This window comes from Gekko japonicus, unplaced genomic scaffold, assembly GCF_001447785.1.
Source record: "Gekko japonicus isolate JY-2015 unplaced genomic scaffold, Gekko_japonicus_V1.1 scaffold209, whole genome shotgun sequence".
Classification (NCBI taxonomy): Eukaryota; Metazoa; Chordata; class Lepidosauria; order Squamata; family Gekkonidae; genus Gekko; species Gekko japonicus.
In genome coordinates this window covers 1,376,589-1,394,251 of record NW_015172009.1, presented here as the reverse complement: position 1 = coordinate 1,394,251, position 17,663 = coordinate 1,376,589, and the positions used below count along the sequence as shown (strand labels likewise).

General features: G+C 45.7%; 1 protein-coding gene across 1 annotated transcript in view; it reads right to left on the bottom strand.

The window, feature by feature from the left end:
- MYOM1 (myomesin 1) overlaps positions 1-17,663 on the bottom strand; it is a 111,892-nt gene that overhangs the window by 55,361 nt on the left and 38,868 nt on the right. Inside the window, exons 7-11 of the mRNA XM_015420224.1 lie at positions 8,356-8,444; positions 8,164-8,226; positions 7,270-7,434; positions 6,890-7,051; positions 4,706-4,847 (exon numbers count right to left, since the gene is read on the bottom strand). Coding sequence (XP_015275710.1) covers positions 4,706-4,847; positions 6,890-7,051; positions 7,270-7,434; positions 8,164-8,226; positions 8,356-8,444 — 621 coding nt within the window. The remainder of the gene's footprint in view (positions 1-4,705; positions 4,848-6,889; positions 7,052-7,269; positions 7,435-8,163; positions 8,227-8,355; positions 8,445-17,663) is intronic.

The following is a 17,663-nucleotide window of genomic DNA, read 5'->3' as shown; positions in this document are numbered from 1 at the left end:
AGCAGCGGCGGCAGCTCTGAGCGGCCGCTGAAAACAGGCCTGGCCCCAGGCGCTTTCCCTAGCTGAGGAAGCCGGCGAGGGGGTCTTCGGGCGCGTGAGGGGTGGAAAGGGCGGGCTACCGTCCCGTGGGGATTTTTGAATGCCGCTGGCCTCCCCTTTCTCTGTTTCCTCTCCTTCCTTCCTCTTTCTCTCACTTTTCCTTTTCCTATCTGTTTTCTCTCTATCACTGTCTCCCTCCCTCCCTTCCCTTTTTGTTTTTCTTTCTTTCGCTGTCTTTTCTCTCTCCTCCCTCCCCTTCTCTCACTTTCTTCCCCCTTTCCTGTTTTCTCTCTTTCTCCTCTCTTTAATCCCTTTGTCTGTTTTCCCCCCTTTCTCTCTCCGCTTCCCAAACTTTCTTCTCTTTTCTCCCCCGCCCCGCCCCGCCCTGCCCTTCCCTCTCCGCTTTCCATGTGCCCCCCCATGCCCTGGGCTGCGCTCCCCTCCCACGGCCGCCCCCTCCTGAGCATCTGCGCTTCGTCAGCCCGGGAGAGCTGTGGACCTCCTCTCCCGGCGGTCGGCTGAGCCGGAGTACAGCAGGCTCAGGCGTGCGCCCCAGGGGACTTTCCACCAGGCTCCTTTCTCCTCCTCTCCAAGCTGGGGTAGGGGCGGGCTGCCCCCTCTCCTCCCGCTCACAAGTGCTTTGCCAATCCCTCTCGGAGACGCAGATCTCCCAGCGCTGCTGCCGCTGCCCGCCCACGAGGCCGGCCCTTCGGCTCCGGCGTCTCTCGTTTGCAAGCGGACACAGCTGGGCAAGCCACTGGGCCTTGGAGCCCCTGCGTCGACATCGTCGTCCCCCCCCCGCGGTTGCTCCGAGCTGGAGGAAGCTGGATTTGCTTGGAGGCGCTGCCTGCCCCAGCAGTTTTCCAAGTAAGTTTTGCAAAGTTTGGATCGCGTAGTTTGGATTGACAGGCACTCCTAAACATGGGAAACCTCCTTCCCTCCCCCCCCCTGTGTGCATCAAACTGGAGCGCGCCCATCCCCTCCTGAAGTGCAGGGAAGAGATGTGCGGTAGGGCTGCAGGGATGTGTCAAAACAAATGGCAAGAATGCCCCTTGGCAACTACGGGAGATGCCTGAAGCTCCACTGGATATAACAGGAACCAAGAATGCCAATTAACTTTCATGGGCTCCATAGAAAATTCTGTACTGCAGAAGGTAGCCTCGCCTAGTGTGCAAACAAGCCTGGCACCAGCCCTGCCTGTCAGCCTTCCCTTATTTTAAAATGCCTCGCCCTCTTTCTCTAGTTTTGCATTATGCAGCCATGGACTTTCATCCAGAACAAAACATGTGCCTGTGAGAAGAATGGGGGGACAGGCCTGTAACTTGAGTGCAGGGGGGAACTCAGCTGGGGTCCAGAAAGACAAGCAGGCAAGAAGACTCTGTTTAATTAAGGAAGCTGCTGACAGCCTGCAAGCCCTGGACTGACGATAAGCAATGCTCCCTCTAAGCTGCGAAGTCCTGTGAGCAAAAATTCTCCTTTGTGAGCTACTGGCATTAAAGCTGTGAGCAGGTGATTTGGCTGCTGCATAAATTAGTGTGCTCTGGAGCCCTCCTGCCTGAGCTAAGACAAAAAGCTGTGAGCCAGAGGCTAAAAAACTGTGACCTAACTCAGACTATCTCAGCTTAGAGGGAACACTGACAATACAGACATCAGAAGAGCCCTGTGTTTAATATATTATTGTTAAAATTATATGCTTTTGTGTGAGTGTTTGTCTGTTTTGGCAGGTCACTGCGTGGTGTGGCTCTCTGACTCTCACAGTTTAAAATTTTGGCTCTTTTTGTCGAACTTGTTCGCCACCCCTGCTATAGCATTATACCCTCCTGAGGCCCCTTCCCAAACCCTGCCCTCCCCAGGCTCCACCCCAACATCTCCAGGTATTTCCCAACCCAGAGCTGGAAACCCTAAAAGAAATTGAAATTTAATCCTGATTCGGTTCAGGTGGCAATCGTTGGACTTAGTTAAGAGCCTAGAGCTTATATTGGATCCAGCATTGTTGCTGGAGAAGAAAACTAATAAAGCTGCAAAAAAAAAAGACACAAAAGAAGAGGAGAAGAAGAGATTGGATTTGTACCCCACCCTCCACTACGCGAAGGAGTCTCAGAGCAGCTTACAATCTCCTTTCCCTTCCCCTCCCCACAACAGACACCCTGTGAGGTAGGCAGGGCCGGCTCACTCACTAGGTGAACTAGACGTTCGCCTAGGGCGAAGCCATCATGGGGGCGCCAAACTAAGCCCCCCTGCCAAAAGTCGACCTGCTTGCCTGCCAAAGGGCCAGCAACTGGCACCCGTCTGTCTTCCTCCCGGCCCTCTTCAGGCCCCGCTGGCTTCCTGTCTGTCTCTGGGGCGGGCAGCCAGAGGAGCAGGGTGGAAAGCGGGGGGGCTGAGGAAGAGTCGGTTTTGGGGAAGGGTTGCAAAGAAGAAGCCACATGGAGTGGCCAAGCAGCCTGCTGGACACACACCCTGACCACCCTCCCTCCTTCCGCCCGGCCCATGATCCTCTCCGCACATGGTCAGAGTCGCTCCGCTGGCCCAGCAGCAGCCACCTTCCCAGCTGGGGGAGAAGGGGATGAGGAGCAGATCCTTGCGGGGTGGCTGGCATGGGGGGGGGAGCTCGGAAACTGACTTGCCTGGGAGCCCGGAAGCACGGTGCTTTTTTTTTGGCTGGCCAGGGGAGCTTCGGGAGGGCCAGCCTCCTGATAGAGAAGCGGAGGGTCGGCCCCTCTGCCCGCCCTGCACAACCCTCCCTGTGGCCCATGGACTTCTGGGGGGAAGAGGGAGGGCCTCCAGGCTGCCTCCCCCCAAAGGTGACTTCCCCCGGCTGAGAGTTAGCTCGGGTTGGTCCAGAGACAGCGCACGGGGAGGGAAGAACCGAGCGGCTGGATGCGTGCTGGGCACAGCCCGGACACGGCACACACTGGCCAGAGAGCTCTGGCAGCCCACAGGAAGGAGCTGCACCTTCGGGGGGGGAAGAGCTGCTACTCCCCCTTTCCGAGGTTTCCTGGAGGGGGGAGTAAATGCACTTGAAGTGGGATGGGGGATCTTTCCCGGCAACGGGCAAGGGGTGTGTAGCAGCGGCCAGCACTGCAGGGGTATCACCAGCGTTCCGAGATAAGGCACACGGGCAGCGCCATGGAGCCACACGTAGGGGAAAACTTGAGAAAAGCAGCTGCGGGGGCTGGAAGAGCCTTGGATCCTGTGTGCGAAAAGCCATCGGCCGGCCAAAAGGCAGGGGCGGCAGATTCCGCACTTCGGACCGGCGGGGCTGCAGCAAGTTTTGCAGGGCACGCTGCCTCTGAAGTGCCGGGAGGCACCCTCGGCAGTCGGGGCATGCTACACAGCACCACAGGCCGCCGACCCCGCTGCCACTGTGGCCTAGAGCCCCGACGCCACCTTCTCAGGCCGGACTTTTCCCACGGGGGGTGCCGGAAGCCTGCGAGGGGCCTTCTGACTGCATGTGCGGAAGCCTAATTCCCCCTTCCAGAGACTCCCGCTAGGGTAGGACCAGGGCCGGCTCACTCACTAGGCGAACTAGGTGATCGCCTAGAGCGGGACAGCCCTTAGGGGCACCAAACTGCACCCAGCCCCATACTCTGGGAGTTTCTTGATTATTTGTGTTTTTCATTCTTCCTAAAATGCATTTATTTTTGAAAATTGGTGGGCGCACGGGGGGGAAAGAGAAGGGATCCTCACCTAGGGTGCAAAATAAGCTGGAGCCAGCCCTGGGTAGAACTCAGGATCGGGCAACAAGGTTTGCACGGGGGGGGGGGGACCCGAAGAGATACTGTATCCTCGCCTAGTGAGCAAAAAAAGCTGGGGCCGGCCCTGGAGGTAGGTGGGGCTGAGAGCTCTTTCAAGGACTGCTTTTGAGAGAACAGCTCTGAGAGAGCCATGACTGACCCAAGGTCACACCAGCAGCTGCATGTGGAAGAGTGGGGAATGAAACCCAGTTCTCCCAGATTAAAGTCCATGCTCCTAACCACTGCACCAAACTGGCTCTCATTCTTCAAACACCCTTTCTTCAAACTCAGTGTACCCTGGAAGATGGTTCCCTACCCTGACAGGGCCAATCTGGCCACCTGGATCCACACCACAGTAACATCACGACTAGACAGATTGTAATGCACTTTACATCGGTCTCCCCTTGAAGTCAGCTCAGCAGCTGGGCAAAATCAACAACTACCCAAACATGTGTATTCTCTGTTGTGGCCCCCACCTTACAGAATGGCCTGCCTGAAGAGGTCAGGAAGGCTCCTGCGCTCCTGGCAAAACTGAAAAATCTAGGATGGTTCCCCCCCCCCCCCAAAGTAATAGGCTTGCACTGTAGCTAAATGATTTGGAAAGGGGCTCTGGTAAAGGGGAAAGGACTGTGGACTATACTATTGTGCATTGTGTGTACTGTCTGTTGCTGTAAGTATGATCCTGCTATGTTAGTTCTGTAATGTGTCATCTTACTACTTATACTTTGTTTCTGCTGTTTCTGTTTGTTTTCAGATTTCTGATTGTTTCCAGATTTCTGCGATCCAAATTCTATTACATTATTTATTAGATAGCCCATACTGTTGGTTGCATTGAGTAACGCTGTGCAATCTATCTTGAGTCTCAGTAAAAATGCAAGCTATCAGTAACATAAATAAATAAATAAAGACAGTCCAGCATAAATGCTCACTTATCAATGAAATATCCTAAGATGGGACTTCCCCCATCAACGGCTGGTTGTTTCCAAGAGATAATGACATAGTCCTTATTAGCATCCAAACACTTCACATCCAGTGGGGATGCAGGGGCTCCTGGGATATCGGCATTGGCATCTGCATAGAGGGGGAGACATGCTGAATAACAATAATTTTAAGATACTTCTTTTATTTAAGACCGAAAGTCAAAGACTTTAAAGACCAAATTCTACTTCTGTAAACATCCAAAGTGGAAGTTCTTCCCTTCATGGAATCATGGCATGCATTAATCAAAATCTTTACTGATTTTCAAATAATCAGTATCCACCAAGTATTAAGAATTCAAGAAAGCAGTCTTATCAAGGCTTACGAGGAATGTTTTGCAAGTTCATAGAACTCCCTCCTAATTTGCATAAAGCTCCCTATCATAGTGCTCTGCACTTAAAATAAAAAACAGGTATGTGAAAACAGAAGGCGAGGAAAGGAAGAAATTTTGCACACTTCCAAGAATTCTCGATAAATACTTGCCCAGTTTTTATGATTTGCAACATAAAAGTAAGAATGCCAGAAAGATCTAGTAAAATCCTTTCAGAAAGTTAATAATAGATTGCTTATATAATATTTTAATTTTAGCTGATTCAGTAGAGCCTTTTTTTTCCTTGTGTGAGATTGCCAATAAGCAAGCCCCTGGGAATTTTCTATAATTTGTGACCTTGTCTACTTTGGTCATGTTTTGCAGGGTGGGGGCAGGAGGTGGGTAGCCACGCATCCCTAGACTCTGCTGAACAGTGCAAAGCGGCGCCATTATGGGCCTGGTCATTCAGCCAAGAATTTGAAGACCTCCAGCACTGGCATGTTCCTTTTCAGCTGCCTTCAGCAGCTGCGACTGATATAGAGTGGCTGCATGAGCCTCTGAAATGTGATCACACCATATGCTTGTTCAAAAGACATTCAAGTATTTGTTCAAGGGACTTTCTCTCCATGAGACACTATATGAGGCATTCCTTGTACAAAAACATGAATAAGCCATCAAGAGAAGCAAAACAAAGAAATTGTTCATTTGGTTTTAAAGCTTAAGTTTTTAAAATTTAAATTTAAGTTTACTCCATCATATAGTTTTTTACTTATTTACAGCATTTATTGGTTCCCTTTATATATAAAATGCCTGAGACACTTTACTACACTAAAAATGGAATAATTAAAAAAAATTAAACTATAATGTCATTTGGGCTCCAGTAGACTTGATCTCATTGTGGTTTGTTCCACTATCAGCGAAATTGAGGTCAGAATTAGATGTTGCAAGCCACATAGGGTTGCCAGGTCCTTACCTGCTGCCGGCAGGGGGATTTGGGGGCACTCTGTGGGTGGGCAGGGACATTGTCAATTTGATGACATCATTTCTGGAATGATGACATCACTTTTGGACCGATGCTCTACTTTTGGGCAAAACTCTATGGTAAAAATGGCTACAAACAATAGAGTTTTGCCAAAAAGTAGAGCATCACCCCCAACATCACCGTCGCAGAGGGATGTATTTTTGGGAGTAGGGTTTCCCCTGACGGCCAGCTGGCTGGCAGTGGGCCTGACCCCACAAAAGCCAAAGCAGAGTTCTCAACTCATAGCTGTTCATAATGTTAATGTAGGCGGGGGAGGTGTTTGTGGGGGCAAGGGCAGTGTAGAAGGAACTGTCTCCCTGCTCCCTCTTTTAACATCCAACCAGATGAAGAGTTCTGGAGAACTCAAAAGTTTACACATAGTTTTGTGTTATTTTGGATCATTTTAATAAAAGGTATTACAGGGATTTGTTTATGAATCCCTTTTTTCTGTCTTTTGGCACAATGTATAATCTAAACAGAGACTCAGATATCATTTGGAATGAGGAGAGTCAGGAGCAGTGCTCATTTTCCAAGATGCTTGTTCTTTGTAACTCTAATTTATAAATAAAGCAAATTAAACGAATCCACTGAATGTCTATGGGAATACAGGAAGCTGCATATACAATGTCAGAATCTTGAAAGCATGCACAATGTGTTATGCAGTTGTGGCTGATCCAAGCAAAATCATGTGAATTTTAGCTTTAGTAACTGCTGTATACAATTAATTTTAAAATATTTTATATCTTTGGAAGAGTGAGCATACTCACATAATATCTGCCTTTAACTGGCTTCAACAAAACTTACCCCGAACAAAAACATAAGCACTGTACTGCTCATAGTAGTCTCCCATCACCACACGGAGGGTGTAAAGACCTTCATCCTCTTTGTTAGCATGAGTAAGGGTTAATGTAGCTCTTTCTCCACTCCAGTGTGTCTTGACCCATTTGGATGGAGTAATCAGTTCTCCTGCAAGTTAGAAAAATGTGACTGAACAGAATCGTTCCAGTATAAGGCTGCTTAACCTGTGCGAAGAAGCCACCATAATAACCCAGTTTCTTTTCTCATATGGAGTTAATCATAGGGATTTCAAAGTTCTTACTCCTCAAACAAATTTGTAAGGGCTCTTGGGTGACCACCTGGAAGAGGAGCAAGAGGGATAAATTCATCTTCCAACACATACTTACCATTCCTGTACCACTGGATCTCTGGTTGGAAACGTTTAATGTCAGGGTGAATTACAACTCTGCATCCCAGACTCATTGTCTCACCCTCTCTTCCAAAGGAAACCTCAAATGTATCAACAAAGTGAATCTCAAATCTGGAGGCATAGCCGTGTGGAGTAACACCAACTGCAAGAGAAAAAAATGAGTTTGTTTCCTTTATCTTTACCAAGGATTAATTTATTCCAGGGCAGATTTGTACAACTATCGCTTTCCTAGGAAAACCACCAAGCAGTAAGATCCATACATAAACAGAAAGCCAAGAACACATTTAGAATAAGAGGTATCATAGGTGCACCAAGATACAAAAATAAAGTTTGTTGAATTCATTTTTTTTTAATTTTAGAGTTTGTTGAATTCATAATGGCTTAAAATTTGAATGAGTTTTGGATTCTTCTTGCAATGACTAGGAAGATGTTATTATGAAGATGATTCAATAATCACATTTTGTAGTAGAATACAATATATTAGGAAGGCCAAAGCAATTAAAACACAACTGACAGAGCAAGATTAACCTCTGCAAAAAAGTTTACATTCAATCAGTTCTTGTAACTAGGAGCTTGGAATCATAATGCAAGACTTCCAGCTGCAGTATCGAAGGATTTAGCAATCTTAATGAAAGATAGAAAGTTCTTCAGCAAACCATGTGTATGATTTCTCAGCATGAGCAAAAACATTGAGGTGCTATACTTGATAAAAGAAAAATTAGTTTGCTGCTTCTATTGAAGAAAAGTGACATTACTGGTCCTCATGCTCCCTGAAAGCAGTAGAATTTTTGAAACATAATGCTCCTAAATAATGTTCTCAGATAATTTGTAATGATTTATCCACATAGCAACCGATCAGTTATCAACTTACAGCTGATGGGTAGGGTGACAGTTCCAGCATGGAAACAAGTTTCATCAAACTCTCCTTTGTATCCTAGGAAAGAAAGGGGCAAGAGCTGTAACTGCTTGTCCCCTCAGAGGAAATGGCATCCTGGCCACGACAAATGGAATTTTTACATGCAATACAAAGAAAACCCAATAAATATAATTCTGGCAAACCTACTCTTTACCACCAGTGAAGCGTAGGCTGAAAGCTCTCCTTTTACATTCATGGCAGAAGCACGATACTGAGCAGTATCTTCAAAATCACATCTGAAAAGAATGGAAGGATCAGGAATAATGTCAATGCTACTCAAAAAGCAATTTATTGTGCTACCTGCTTTTAATAGTTTCAATTATTTATTATTATAACTGTTTTAATGGTTTTGTAATATTATTGTTGTGACCGCCTTGAGCCTGCTTGCGGGGAGGGCGGGATATAAATCGAAATAAATAAATAAATAAATAATTTAAACAAATAATATCTCCCAATATTATTCGGCAACATGTTTCTCAGTGGTGATAATCATGTTCATTATCCTACAAGATGGCTCATTCAGCTAAATTAAAACATTAGCGTCAAAGAAAAAGGGCTTATTGATTATATCTTATTGGTTATATTTTTCCCCACCCTTCTTACAAGGAGTATAGGGAGGCATTCCCTGTGAGGGAAGCTAGGATGAGAGAGTGATAGATTCACAGCTAACCAACAAGATTAATAGGTACCTAGTCCGGCACTCTAACCATTATAAGTACACTAACTTTAATGACTTTAAAGCAAATGTGTGGTATTTGCATTATAAACATGAGTATGCCTTATGATAGTTTTAAAAAAGTAAACATGGGCCACAACAGGCAACAATGTTACAAAGTGATGAACCTGAATTTAATGTTGGATTAATTTCCTTGATTCATTTCTATAATACTCATCACATGGCTATTTCTTTATGTATAACATTATAGTAATTTTTCCCATTTCCCCACTCCTTCCAGCAGCATTCTTACCCACAGTACATGCATGCAAACATCTTATAACCTTTACAACTCACCCACACATTATCAAAATTGACTGTCCCCAAGAGAAAGGTGGGCATATAAAAATTCTAAATAAATAAAATTAGCATAGCATTTTATTTTCTCAACTTACTTCAAATTTCACACAGTCAAAGTTGTTGATTTTTTAAAAATCTATTTAGTAGAGGCCAGGTGCCAGCCAATAGTCTTTTAGAACTATAGGATGGTAAGCAGGGGTATAAAGGAGAATACAGCAAAGTAGTTAGAGAGCTGGTAAAAGGGAGAGTGCTGGAGAGTTATTGAAGGTTTCAAGAGACAGAGACAAAAGAGGAGCAGTTGTTAAAGGAGTCATCTTTTAGTTCTTTCAGCCTTACCTCAGGTTCTTAATACTTCCTCTTGGGAACAAATTTCTCCACTAAAGCAGTTTCTTGTGGACCTGTTTTTTCTTCATGGAACAATGTGTTTCAATGTATGGGGCAGGGTGGTGCTTTGACTATGAAGCATAGGCTAGGTGCGGCATTGCTCCAGGGAAATGTTTAGCTGCGGTCTTACAGCCTACTCACACATATACAACAAGCTTAATTCTTATAAATATATTGATTTTATTATGAACTTTAATCTTATGTGCTGTCTTTGGGAGGGTGTCAGCACTTCATTGTATAGCAGGAGGCCGTAAAAGATGTGCTCGGTACAAGAGATACTCCAAACTTCATTTGAAGATACGTAGACAGAGCCGTAACCAAGGTGAGACTAGTGGGCGCACCACTTTGCTTGGAGCACTGTTTCCCCTCCCCCCCCCCGAATCTTAATGCGTTACAATTCCATTTCAAATTATCCAAATTCGACCCATCTGACTCATCCAGCCTTGCCCACCCAAGACTCCTGTTGTTATGCTGATGTGATCCTGAAAACACCCCCATTTAGCTACTATGACTGTGCATGCAGCAAGGTGTTTAAAAGAGTTATAATGTAACTTAAGAAAGTTCTTATTGGTTTAAGGAAGGCGTTCATTGTAAATTGGTAAAAACTTTGGAGCTGAAAAATAAGTGTGCTTTTTTAAATCACTGTGTACATTTCTGATGTTAACAGACTATAAATATACATAGGCCCCAGTCACACGGGCCGGAAAATGGGGGGGGGGGAAGCGTGGCTGTGTGCCCCGGAGCAAACTAACGGGCGGCCGCCGGATCACACGTCCCGCCAATGTCCCGTGGTTCTGGGGGAGGTGCCGATCATACAACAATCCTGCAGCGCGACAAAGAAGCGGCGCGGCGCGATCACAGCAGCAATGGCTAGGCACCGCTGCCGTGGCAAATGGGGTTGTGTTTTTAAAAAAACCCGAAGTGTGCGCATGCGCTGTTGGGTGCGTGTGCGCATCCCGTGGAGACTTGGGGAAAAAACCCTTTTTGCGACGGGACATGGGCGGGTGCCGGATGCCACGAACTACCACCAGAAACGTGATCAGACGCCCGCCCTTGCCCCGCGGTTTCCGGAAACTAGTACCTCAGAGGTACTAGTTTTTTACGCTGCATCTTCGGCGGGAAGCCTCGGGTTAGCCACGGGAGCTCTACGCTTCCCAGATGTTGCAGTGTGATCGCGCCGGGAAAATCCGCCTATCTTCCGTCTCTGTAGCGTGGCTAATGTTCGGTGTGACCGCAGCCCTAGACTTTGCCACAAGGTTATAGAACTCTTGGCTGGTGATGAGTCATCATCAATTTTCCATTCATTTCTTTGAAGCTTCACCTGGAAATATGGCAGCCCCACCAAACATGGAGGGCTGGCTATGACCCCATATGAAGGGTGCGTATTTATACTAAGTGAGTGCAGGACAGACTAGTGTTTTTCTCACATAGTATAGCAATAGAAAAACAAACATAACTAAGTATCAGCTTGGATTCAGATAGCTCAAATACAAATGGAAGGCATTCCTACTCATGCATATGCTCTCTCCAGATGCTTTGGCTCTAAGCTGCTGTTTAATTTTCACCGTCTGTTTTTCAGTGCCCATACAGTGCAAGCCAGTTTGAAAGATTCTGACTCTTCAGGAGTGACTTTGGATGGACAGGCTTGAGAGGCCACAGTAGGGAAGAAGAAAGGACACTGCATGTGATGTGATACTTTGGATTCCAAGCCAGCACTTGTAGAGTTCCTCAGATCGTAATGGACTTATCTGGTAAATTTTATTTTTGTATCCACAAAATGCAAATGATTTATCTTCTGACTCTAGATTGGAAGATCTGGACCTGGTGTTACAAGCTGTGGCTGATTAGCTTAGACTGAGCTGATTGAAATTGAATCCAACGAAGACGGAAGTCCTGTGCCTAAGTCAGAGTGGGCCTTCGATGGGGCACCGCTGGTGCCAGTGCCAAAGGTTAGGAGTTTGGGAGTGCTCCTGGACACCTCCTTAACAATGGAGGCCAAGGTAGTAGCCACTGCTAAGGCAGCCTTTTACCATCTTCAGCTGATTAGGCAGTTGGTTCCCTTCCTCAAATGCAATGATCTGGCACAGTGATCCATGCAATGGTCACATCGAAATTGAACTACTGTAATGCTCTCTACATGGGGCTGCCCTTGTTGCAAATCCGGAAGGCTGCAGCAGGCGCAAAATGCCGCAGCCAGGCTGCTGATGGGTCTCCCTTTGCAGGAACATATCCAGCCGGTGCTGATAGCATACCGAATTCACTTCAAGGTTCTGGTTTTAATCTTTAAACCCCTATATGGACTGGGGCCTATTTACCTGAGGGATCGCCTTTCCCCATGTTCCCCAGAGAGCACTGCGGTCGGGGTGTCAAAATCGTTTGGCCCTCCCTGGACCCAAAGATGCAAGGCTGGCCTCCACCAGAGCCTTTTCAGTAGTGGCTCCATACTGGTGGAATGAGCTCCCGGAAGACATCAAGGCCCCGCAGGGCTGGCAAAAGAGAGCTCTTCCACCAGGCCTTTGATTAGGAGCTGCTTCCAACAACCAAACTGTGGTAAGGCCCCCTATACTACCACCAGCAGCCGGTGACAGCCTCTATAAATGGTCTGATAAGCTGTTTACCAGCTCCTGCTATACTCTTTTGTGACCATTCCACCATGGCCTACTGTGATTGCTACATAATATCATACTGCCACTAACACTTTATTTTGTTATTGTATATGATTTTTTATGATGTTTATAATTTGTGTTTTAATTTATTTTAACTCTTAATATAAGCCACCCTGAGTCTGCCTTGGTGGGGAGGGCAGGATATAAATTGAATTAAATAAATAAATTTATGATGGGCACATAGTTGTATAAAGCAGAGGCATTTCTCCATGTACTTTTTGCCACATATCCACAGGGAAGATGTTCATAGTTTCAAAAAGTTACATAGATTAATGAGCTGTCAATATAATCCTTTGTGAACATGACCACATGACTGAGTCAACTTGTAAGGGCAAAACATGCAACAGAAGAAGCCCCAAGGCTCTGATGAAAGAACTATTGCAAGGAACCCAGGAATGTAAATAAAGCCACATCTGGCAGTGGGACAACATTGGCCTGAAAGACATATTTAACTTTACTGTTAGTGTCTATTAAGTGCTTAAAAGGCTACGTTCTAGTTAGTGGGGGAAATTTTCTAACTCCTCTTTCAGAGTAAGATTAGGATCTACTGTGAAGACAAGAGAAGGGTGAAAATACGATTATGGTCACTAATTGAATAACCAGCTTGCTAAAAATAGTGTTGTGGAAATTGGGGGAGGGGATAAGTTTAGTCTTTAATTGTGAGGTGTGAATATAATATCGATATTTTATATGAATGTTTTTTAAAGGGTTCACACATGCAAATTAATTAGGATACAGGGAGGTAGCAGTGTCCAGAGGTGATAGAATGGATCGCACCACTGCACACTGTAAGTGATAGATTCCAGCTTTCAGTATTCCCTTTGCACTCCGTGCTAAAATAAACTTACAGAACAAGGGGAAAGATTCTGTCTGTTCTATTTGGTTCCTGTGCCGGTGTTCTGTTTGCAAGCAGCTTTTAACAGAGGAGCATTCCGAAATATGATCACATGAGGGTGTCATACTGAATCAGACCATTGGTCTATGAATGTCAGTATATTGTCTATTCAAACTGTACAGCAGCTCTCTGGGGTCTCGGGCAGAGGAATTTAACCACCTACTGCATGATTCTTTTAGCAAGAAATGCTATTGATTGAACCCGGGACCTGCTGGATCCAAAGCCGATGTTCTGTACCTCTAAGCCCCAGCCACTCCCTACAATCTTTCATCTGCAGTCTGAAGCGGTGCACTCCATTCTACCACTTCCTATTTCTGCTACCTCATTGGCTGCTTCCATAGGGGATTTTTCCAGGGTGTAATTGCATGATTACTTGAGAGAAGAGAAAAAACTTTGGGAGAGCCTGCAAGAGGGAATCATTGTGCCCAATTATATGCTCAGATACAGTTATACCCTGGATAAGTCAGAAAGCTCAGGAGAATGATTATAGCTTCAGGCTATTATAACAAGCTCTGAATAGACCTCTGGCTCTTGTACAACCATTTGGGCATAGAATCAGGCATAATGCTTGCCTGCTCTTTGCAGAGAGACACACCAGTGCCAGGTTTCCTCCAGCAGTCAACCACATGGATTGGGCTTTAATTCATTACCACGGGGTACTAAATTATTTGGCAGGTAGTGTGAGAGACTCTGTACCCCAGTTGCTTTCACCTTTTCAGATCTATAAAGAAAAGGGTGATGACTCAGAAGTCAACTCCTTTATCATACATTTTATTTAAAACATAAAGAAATAAATCATTTTTTAAAAATCCAAATCACAGTTGTATGTCAACCAAAACAAACTTGCTAACATAGTTCACTCTTATTAATCAAACCTGGCTCATTAAAACAAATTCTGCTAACTGATGTCAAATTGACTATTCTCATCATCAAAATAAGCATCCAAAGAAGTAGACTTGGAGATAACCTGCAGTGCAATCCTAAACAGTGTTACAGCCTTCTAAGCCAACTGTTAATTACTTGATGGGCAGCTTACAATTGTTCTGATGGTTCTATTAGAATTGCAGATAATATTCTAGCAGTACAACTTGTCAAAAATCACTCTGTGCAGTGAAGTATCCACAATAAGTAGTTTTCCTTTGGGCCATGCATGTGTGTGGAGAAATGTTCACTTTTTAATTTGTTGTGAGGGATCTAGATGTCTTTCCTGAGAATATGTTTCTGCTATGGAGAAATCATATTTCCCAGCAATCAAAATGTAATTGTTGGGGTGGGGATGGGATGTGATTCTTCTCAAATGAGTGCATCAACTGCAGTTTGTAATGTTATATACACTGCGGGTTCCAAAATAATTTCAGGGCCCATGACAATACTGCTGCTGACAGTCTCACTCCCTACTACACCTGTGCTATTTTTCAGCATTTTTTTAAAAATACTGAATTTGTCCCTCCTCTTTATAAGTTAAGTGCTCTGCTTAAGCAGCAGAGTATGTCGTTTCTGAAAACAAAAAAAGCCATTAATACTGCACTGGCAGGGCTCTGTTTCCCAATAATTCCTATAACACTTTAAGGAATATACTCCTGTTTCATCTTCCCACTTCTTTTCTAATTTTCGTTCAAAGCCATGCACTTTCTCCTCTCAGCCGTTCAAAGCCATGCACATTTTGCATTACTATTTTTTTAAAGGAAGTGAGCAAGCTATCCCCACCCCCAGGTATAATGTTATTCCCACTTTAGTAAGGCTACTCTGCCTGCTTCCATTTTATTGGGACCGGGTATTGTCATGGTTATGTGGGCTAATGCTAGGAGAATGCTTTGTGTGTGTGTGTGTGTAATCTACTAAACCTATATATCTAATTCTCAACAGTCTCTTATGTGCAGATATCTAAATCCACAGATAGGGGGCATACTTACCCCCCCCCAAAAAAAATTCTGCAAACTTGGGTGACCCTCTAGGTTTGCAGAAAAATCTGAAAACTTAAAAAAATACATTGGGGGGTTTAAATTCCCCCCCCCCAAAAAAGCATTGTCTGTGCTTGCACAGACAACACAACTTACCATTGAAGGCCGGGCCCAGCTGTGGGGGCAGGGAATGCTGGGAGCCGCTCTGGGCCTGGTCATGCTGGCAGGGAATGCCAGGAGAGGCTCTGGGCTCGGCCACAGAAGCAGGGAACACCAGGAGTTGCTTTGGGCCCAGCGGTGGTGGGGAACACCAGCACAGACTCTGGGTGGAGCCGCAACAGTGGGGAATGCCATGAGGGACTCCAGGCCTGAATGCAGCAGACACCAGGAGCTGCTCTGGACCTGGCCACCACTGGGAGCTGCTCTAAGCTTGGAGCAACTCCCAGGCACTGCCACTGCTGCTTGGCTCAAAAGTAGGGGAAAAGAGGGAGGGAGAAAGAAGGGGGGGTGGCTTGGGGAAAAGAGTGAAAGGAAAATATGAGGATATTGGCTTGGGGGGAGAGAGTGAAAGACAAAGAAGGAGGAATTGGCTTGGTGGAAGGTCAGAAAGAAAAAGAAGGGGGGATTGGCTTGGGGAGAGAAAGAAAAGAGAAGATGGGGGGGAGAAGGAAGGAAGCAAACGTGAGGGAATGCCTCCTCCCTGCAAGTTTCGTGCAGGTCCCCACTTGTACACCCTAAATTCTCCATCTCTGTTTCTAATCTTAGGGCTGCTTTGCACATTCAAAACATCTGTTTGATAAGCACTTCCTTGTAAGACCTAACATGCAACCTGCATCTAGACTGTTGACCTTCAACTCATCACTATGCCAGCCTTTCTTTCTCCCTTCTACCCAGCTTTCCCTCCACATTTCACATTACAAGTTCACCAGCTAATTTCATTATAACTTGATCAGAGCCCTTTCAGTCATTACTTTGGGGGCAGTCCTACCTCACATACCAGGAAAATATGCTACATGTAATCATCCCTATATGTACAGTCATTATTTTATAAAAACAAGGCAACACAAAGTGTACAGCTTTGGAACATGTAGTTGGAAACCTCGGTTTGTTGTGGGTGTTCACATGTACCAAAGCGTGAAAATATAGTTTGTTCATGAAAAATGGGAACCATGCTATTAGGATTCACCACAGGATTCCTTTATCTTCTTCTTGGCTGGGCAGCCCTTTCTTTTTCTTCTTTATTTTTCTGTCTGTACCACCCAGTTGCTTAAATGTGTATAGATATCTGCTTACCCAGTCTAGGGATTTGAGGGAATGACTAAAATCCTTCTTTTGTCTTTGTTCGATAACAGCACATGAGAGGCTGATGGTAACTCAAAACAAACAAACTATTCTATTGTACTTATGAGGGCATATGGTCAGGCAACAGGAATGAGGTAACTTTGTATAAATATAAACAAAAATTATTTTGTCACAAACACGTAGCTTTTTAGCTATTCAGACAAGTCTTTAAACACTAGGCTTGCCAAGTCCCCCCGGGGGGTGGGGAAACCCCCGCCCCAGAGGCCCATTCCCTGCCGGTGGCGGATCGGGCCCCGGGGGGAACTCCACCCCCAAAGCACGCGACGTGCACGTCACCCGGAAATGACGTGACCACACCAGGCACGCTGGGGGCGGGGCCACGGTCATCCAAGGGAAAACTCTATGTTTTCCCCTCGGAAGGTTGTGGCCCCACCCCAGCGTGCCCGGCGTGGTCGCGTCACTTCCAGGTGATGTGGTTGCGGTGCGTGCGCATGCACTCCTGGAGTGGTGCTGGAGTCCCCCGCTCCAGCGCCGCTTCGGACTTGGCAACCCTATTAAACACCGAGGGTAGAGATTTCTTGGCAGTTTCTACTTCCATAAACAAGCATAAGCATCTTTGTTTCCAGGATACTTAAATGGGTGAAAGCAGGAACATTCGCACAAGTTCCAGTTTCTCTTCTTAGCCACTTAATAGGGATCACCTTCTAGGAGTTATTTCTCTAAGACTGGATAGGGATCACTCCCTCCTTTTCTAGGAGCTATTTCCCTCAGTCTTGAATGGGGATCCATCTTGATCCTCTCACTCTCTTAACCTTCCTTCCTGGTCAACTGTCATTTCTTAACTGCCACTCCTAACTGCCACTCTCAACTGTAGAATTCTCTTTGAATCCTCTGTCACTCAAGGTTCTCAGACTGGGTTAAAGTATTAACCATCCATCACACATGCATTTAAGGAAAATTGTGCACAGCATCTATCCCAGTATGCGAGCAAGGAATGTCCCAAGTGTAACAACTGAAAAGGGCTCAGAACTACCAGTTTCTGTTTTAGGGCTCTTTTTGTAGCAGGAACTCCTTTGCATATTAGGCCACACACCCCTGATGTAGCCAGTCCTCCAAGAGCTTATAGTAGCCCCTGTAAGAAGAGCTCTGTAAGATCTTGGAGGATTGGCTACATTAGGGGCATGTGGCCTAATATGCAAAGGAGTTCCTGCTACAAAAAGAGCCCATCTGATGCAGTGGCTTGGGATGTTTTTTGTTTTATTGGGAAGCAACATCTCTAAAATTAAAAAAAA